The sequence below is a fragment of the Vipera berus genome, assembly GCF_964194415.1.
Source record: "Vipera berus genome assembly, chromosome: 9".
Taxonomy (NCBI): Eukaryota; Metazoa; Chordata; class Lepidosauria; order Squamata; family Viperidae; genus Vipera; species Vipera berus.
The window spans coordinates 14,425,223-14,431,222 of NC_138212.1; the positions used below are offsets into that span (position 1 = coordinate 14,425,223).

Consider the following 6,000-nt stretch of genomic DNA (forward strand, 5'->3'; position numbering starts at 1 on the left):
GCTAAAGGTTCCCACCTCCCTGCGGCTTCCTTTGCCCATCATACCAAGCCATTATGTGCTGAATATGTTGCATGAAGCTAACCAATTTGTTTCAGAGTTGACCGTGTTGTGTGAACCTATTCACTGCACTCTACAAGCCATGTTTTATGGCTTGTTACATGAATCCATGTAGTTTACTTAGCAATCCACAATTCACCATGACATGTGACCCCAATCATTGAAACAGAAATAATTACAGATGAATTATTTGGGCAAATGGTGGGCACACTTCTGCAGCTTACCTCAAGAGTGGTTTGCACAATCTTCTCCACAGAAGAAAAATACGTTTCCCATAAAAACTGAGTTTGCTGTTGGAAGGCCAGGATTTTGTCATTGTTCAGACATCGGACTGTAGATGGAATCTGTGAGGAAGCAGCAAGAACAGAAGACATGAAGGGGAGAATGCAAGGTAGTTTATGACAGAGGGAAAAACCTCGATCAATTTTACAGAGATACTTCAGCCTTTTAATTTTACAGTATTGTGTTAGTTATCCAAGCTTCTAGTGATCTTATACTGCTTATAAGTTACAGTGAAATTATTAAAATGGATGTTATTTTCCTTGTTTGTATTTTATGCTACTATATAACTGAAATACAATCTTCCTTCAACAACAAAAAGCACCAAAAAACGGATGATGTGGAGATAAACAAACCAACACTAGACCAAACAGTTTGGTCTAGTGGTTAAAGCACCTGTCTAGAAACCAGGAGACTATGAGTTCTAGTCCCACCCTAGGCATGAAGCCAATTGAGTGACTTGGGGCTAATCACAAGGAGACTGTAAGTTCTAGTCCCACCTTAGGCATGAAATCAATTGGGTGACTTGGAGCCAATCACAAGGAGACTGTAAGTTCTAGTTCCGCCTTAGACATGAAACCAACTGGGTGACTTGGAGCCAATCACAAGTTCTAGTCCCACCTTAGGCATGAAACCAATTGGATGACTTGGAGCCAATCACAAGGAGACTGTAAGTTCTAGTTCCGCCTTAGACATGAAACCAACTGGGTGACTTGGAGCCAATCACAAGGAGACTGTAGCCAATCACAAGTTCTAGTCCCACCTTAGGCATGAAACCAATTGGGTGACTTGGAACCAATCACAAGGAGACTGCAAGTTCTAGTTCCACCTTAGACGTGAAAGCTGGCTGGGTAATACTGGGCCAGTAATTCTCTCTCAGCCCAATCCATCTCACTAGGGTTGTTATTGTGCGGAAAACAGGAGGAGGAAGGAGTATTAAGAAGGTACACTGCCTTTCGTTATTTAAAAAATAACAAAAGGTGGGATGTAAATAAATAAACTGCAGAATGGACATTGACCAAGCTATGTATGCATATTAGAGCTATTTATCCGCAACATCGGTATTTCTCTGACCAAGGTCCGTGCCTGCTACAAATGCAATCTTTCCAGGATGCTCAAGGCAAGGTCATAATAAAGGTTACAGTAATTCGGCTACCAGAATTCAACCCATTGCTAGATCAGTTTCTCTATTTAAATCAATGCTTAAGTTACCCACAGCAAGAACAAGAAATAAGAGAGAGATGATCAATGAAAGGCCATACAAAAATACTCTAAAGAGGTAAATAAGTGAATACCTCCAGATTCCAAATAATTGCTGTACTTTATACAGGAAAATGAAAGCATTTTATCCAAAGGACAATGTTCTTTTCAGGTGGTTTTTAAAAGTTAAATAGTAATGATCAAGGGCTCTGAAGTCCATCCATTAGAGCAGTGTTTCCCAACTCTGATGACTTTAGGAAGTAGGGACTTCATCTCCCAAAATTCCCCAGCCAGCATGTTACCTGCAGAAGAAGCCGTTCATCCCCAACTATGGACGATTTACTCCAATCAATCACCTCCGAAAATGGCAGCTCCCATCCATTGCTGAGCAGGACCGGGATGCAAGCAGCCTGGATCAATGAGAGAAGAGAGCAAGGATCACAAGGAGGTAGGAGAGGAGAGAGAAAGTGACCGGGGAGCATGAAGCTCAAAGGATTTTCAGTGGAGTTTATAGGCAGTTCTCGACTTATGACCCATCATGGTTGCTAAGTCATGGTGATCATAAGAGGATCGGTAACTTGACCCACCTGGTATTATGACCTTTTTTATGGTGGTCTTTAAGCAAACACTGTGGTCATTAAGCAAACCAGTGGTTCGCTATGGGTATGGTTTTGCCAAAAACCTGATGAGGCTACTACCTTTATCTCATATCCAGCCCATATCCACCTGAAGCAGTATAAAGTCATCTTTAGCAGTTCTCCCAAAGATGAACTGGATGACTGAGAAACTCCATAGACCAGGGTTCTTCAAACTTGGCCCTTTTATGACTGGTGGACTTCAACTCCCAGAATTCCTCAGCCAGCATGCCTGGCTGAGGAATTCTGGGAGTTGAAGTCCACCAGTCCTAAAAGGGCCAAGTTTGAAGACCCCATGCCATAGACATTTAGCAGTTCTCATTTTTAGCTCTGGGAATGATCCAGTAAGCTCCACCAAGAACATGGTGGATGATACGGTTAGGATGGATATATGCCCAACTTTGATTAGTTGCCTTCTGCAACCATCTCAGTTGGATGGCTGGAGAGACTGGATTTCTGCAAAGGCAGCTGCCCTATAGGGACTGGCTGGCCCTGTCAGCTCTTCATGCTTTTATATACAGTTTAGTGCTCTTTTGAAAAACTGCTGGATCTGGGTTTCAGACCGCTTTAGGATGGACAAGTAAACCTAAAGCAGGAAAAGCAATGATGGGTTCCGTCACTTGAGTGGTGTTGGCTCCATCACTAAGGAGTGCACAACAGATTTTTTTTCTTTTTTGCTATTTCTGCCAACAAGAAGTGCCGTGCTGTTTTTATTATTGGCAGTGGAGAGAAAAATTTGATTTACAGGTAGTCCTTGACTTACAACACGTCATTTAGTGACCGTTCAAAATTGCAACGGCACAGAAAAAAGTGACCTAGGACCGTTTTTTTACACTTACAACCGTTGCAGCATCCCGCTGGTCACGTGATCAGAATTCGGATGCTTGGCAAGTGGTTCATATTTATGACGGGGGCAGTGTCCCGGGGGTCATGTGATCTCCTTTTGTGACCTTCTGACCAGCAAAGTCAATGGGGAATCCAGATTCACTTAACAACTACGTTACTAACTTAACAAATGCAATGATTCACTTAACAAACTGTGGCAAGAAAAGTCGTAAGGTGGGGCAAACTCACCTAACACAATGTTTCACTTAGCAACATAAATGTTGGGCTCAATTGTGGTCGTAACTCGAGGACTACCTATAGTAGTTAAGGCACCAGGCTAGGAACTAGGAGACCATGAGTTCTAGACCCACCTTAGGCATGAAGCCAGCTGGGTGGCCCTGCGCCAGTCCCTTCCTCTCAGCCCTAGTAAGGAGGAAATGGCAAACCACTTCTGAAGATCTTGCCAAAAAAGCTGCAGGGCCGTGACCAAGCAGTTGCCAGGAGTCAAAACTTATTTACACATACATACATACATACATACACATTCACACATAATAATAAATAGCAGCAGGCACTCTTTTCTCTATTTCTGGGCTGTCTTGCTCATTCTGAAGGCTACTGCAGGTTTAGTCCGGCTCCGGCAGTGCCAATTCACTTGTTCCTTCCTAGTTTCTTCTGCTCCCTTGCAACCTGCCCCTCTTGTCTGTTAGCCGGGCTATTTCTGAAACAGGTCTGGCACCCTTTGCAAAGTGGGGGGGAGGGAGGTGTGAATGGGGGCTTTTGCTTAGTGCAACTGCTCCTTTGGGTCTGTGACCTATCAGCTGGGCTATTTCTGAAGATTGGTCTAGCACCCTTGCAACGCTAGGAAATTCACCTAAAACAATATTTCGTCTGATTGTTCCATCTAGTACAGGAATGGGAGGGAGCCTCTGCAAAACTGGGACAGGTTTGGAAAGGCAGTTCTCAAGAAGTAGAAATAACTTTATTAGAGCTGGTCGCGCAGTCTGCCAGAGCTTTAGTCTGGATGTGGCATTAAGTATGAAAGTCGACTGGGTGACTTTGGAACAATCCCTCCCTTTCAGACCAACCCACTCTGCAGGGCTGTTGTTGTGGGGAAAAGAGGAAGATTAGGTATGTTCACGACCTTGAGGTATATATAAAAAGATGGGATAAAAATCTAGGAACCATACAGTAATAATAATCACGTACCTGCAAAGCTTCTAGGAAGCGGAAGGATCCCAAACGTCTCCCTCGGGGGATGATACAAAAGGTAGAGTTGTGCAACAGCTCCTGATAATCAAACCTGGGGAAAGACAACACAAACATTTTTTAGAGTTGTAGCAATCATGCAATGCTCTTGTTCTTTTCCCTTAATTTATGAGCATGGGATGGAACTTTGGGAACCAATGACATGAAACCCTTCTTATTTTGGATGGGCATGATGGGCTTTGGATTTCCCAGTGGTGTCCCATCCTAATATTGTCTGACTCTGGGCAATATCCAAGCAAGTTTGCCCTCTAGCTACAGTAAGTGGAATTACCATCAACATGCTTCCAAGCCAATCACATCCTCTCCTGCCGAGAGCTTTGTACTGCGATAGGTTTATATCCGGGGAGTCCAATGTTGGCAACTTGAAGAGTCATGCTGACTGTGGAATTCTGGGAGTTGGAGTCCACAAGTCTTCAAGTTGGACATTCCTGGTTTACACCAAACTATGTTCAGAGTCATGAAGAACTTCATGGAATTTCTTCCAAATATTTCCACTGAGAAATTCCTCGGAAAGTAGAGCCACCTCAGGTTAGGTCTGAACCCAAAGTTCATTTCACATGTTCTTTTAATAAGCCTCTAAGCACAACATGGCGCAAGGAATGGATTCAGGGCCTGACACAAAAAGCCTTGTGTGCCAAAACTGGGGCCAGGGTTGGAGGACAGAAATTTCCACTGTGTTCTGTTAAAGAGGCTGACTTTTCCCTCGCCACAAATGTACAAACATCCTTAGTAACGAGAGGAGGCAAATCCACAAAACACCTTTGTATGTGGGATGATTTCCCCCCAGGATATAGACAAGAGGATTTTTCTATCAACCCTCCCACTGTTTGACTTGCAAACAGAAGCAAAGGTGTTTATGCACACAGCCAACAGTGGCTCCCACTTCAGTCAGCTTTGGGATATGCCCATAAATTATTTCTTACTTCCAGAGAATTATTAGTCAGCCTGGAACCTAGCCATAAAGCAAGAAGATAAAATCCATGTCAAATCAAAGGACGAACACCATAAAATGAACTGAGGCCGGGGAGGAGATGAGACGGGAAGAGTAATTGTTGGGTTAAGCAGCAGATGCTTAAAATGGCGTCTTAATATGTAAAACTATTTGGAGAGACATGTTCCCCATAACACAGTATAGGGCAGGGGTAGGCAACCTTGGCTCTTTTATGACTCGTGGACCAACTCCCAGAATTCCTGAGCCAGCCACGCTGAAGGGAAAGGGAGAGGTTTCCATGCTTAGTCATGCTGGCTCAGAAATTCTGGGAGTTGAAGTCCACGAGTCATAAAAGAGCTAAGGTTGCCTACCCCTGGCCTAGTCCTAGTCCTAGGCTGCTTTATGACTTGTGGGCTTCAACTCCCAGAATTCCTGAGCCAGCCGTGCTGAGGGGAAAGGGAGAGGTTTCCAAGCTGAGCCATGCTGGCTCAGGAATTCTGGGAGTTGAAGTCCACGAGTCATAAAAGAGCTAAGGTTGCCTACCCCTGGTATAGGGACTGAAAAAATATGAGGGATGAAAGGACTGAGAAAGTGGAAAGATCCTCACTAAATGCAGAAAAGAATAACAAGGGAGGCGCCAGGCAGGTCTCTCAGGGAAGGACATTCTGTACCTTTGAGATTATGACTGAAAAGGACTATTCTCAAATAGGCATCCGCTATGTCGCTGTGCAGAGCAAGGCCTCTGCTGATGACGAAAGCTGCGGTCCCAATCCATGCACAGCTTTAAAAATGCTCATTCAAAGA

The 6,000-nt window shown here is 44.1% G+C and overlaps 2 protein-coding genes across 4 annotated transcripts in view; one reads left to right on the forward strand and one right to left on the reverse strand.

The window, feature by feature from the left end:
- Nucleotides 1-6,000, forward strand: part of SLC30A2 (solute carrier family 30 member 2) — a 57,497-nt gene that overhangs the window by 40,767 nt on the left and 10,730 nt on the right. The window lies entirely within an intron of this gene.
- Nucleotides 1-6,000, reverse strand: part of EXTL1 (exostosin like glycosyltransferase 1) — a 46,588-nt gene that overhangs the window by 16,857 nt on the left and 23,731 nt on the right. For both annotated transcript variants that reach the window (XM_081334980.1, XM_081334979.1), the window contains 3 exons: nt 4,206-4,299; nt 1,839-1,946; nt 282-401 (listed from right to left, as the gene is read on the reverse strand). In XM_081334980.1, coding sequence (XP_081191106.1) covers nt 282-401; nt 1,839-1,946; nt 4,206-4,299 — 322 coding nt within the window. The remainder of the gene's footprint in view (nt 1-281; nt 402-1,838; nt 1,947-4,205; nt 4,300-6,000) is intronic.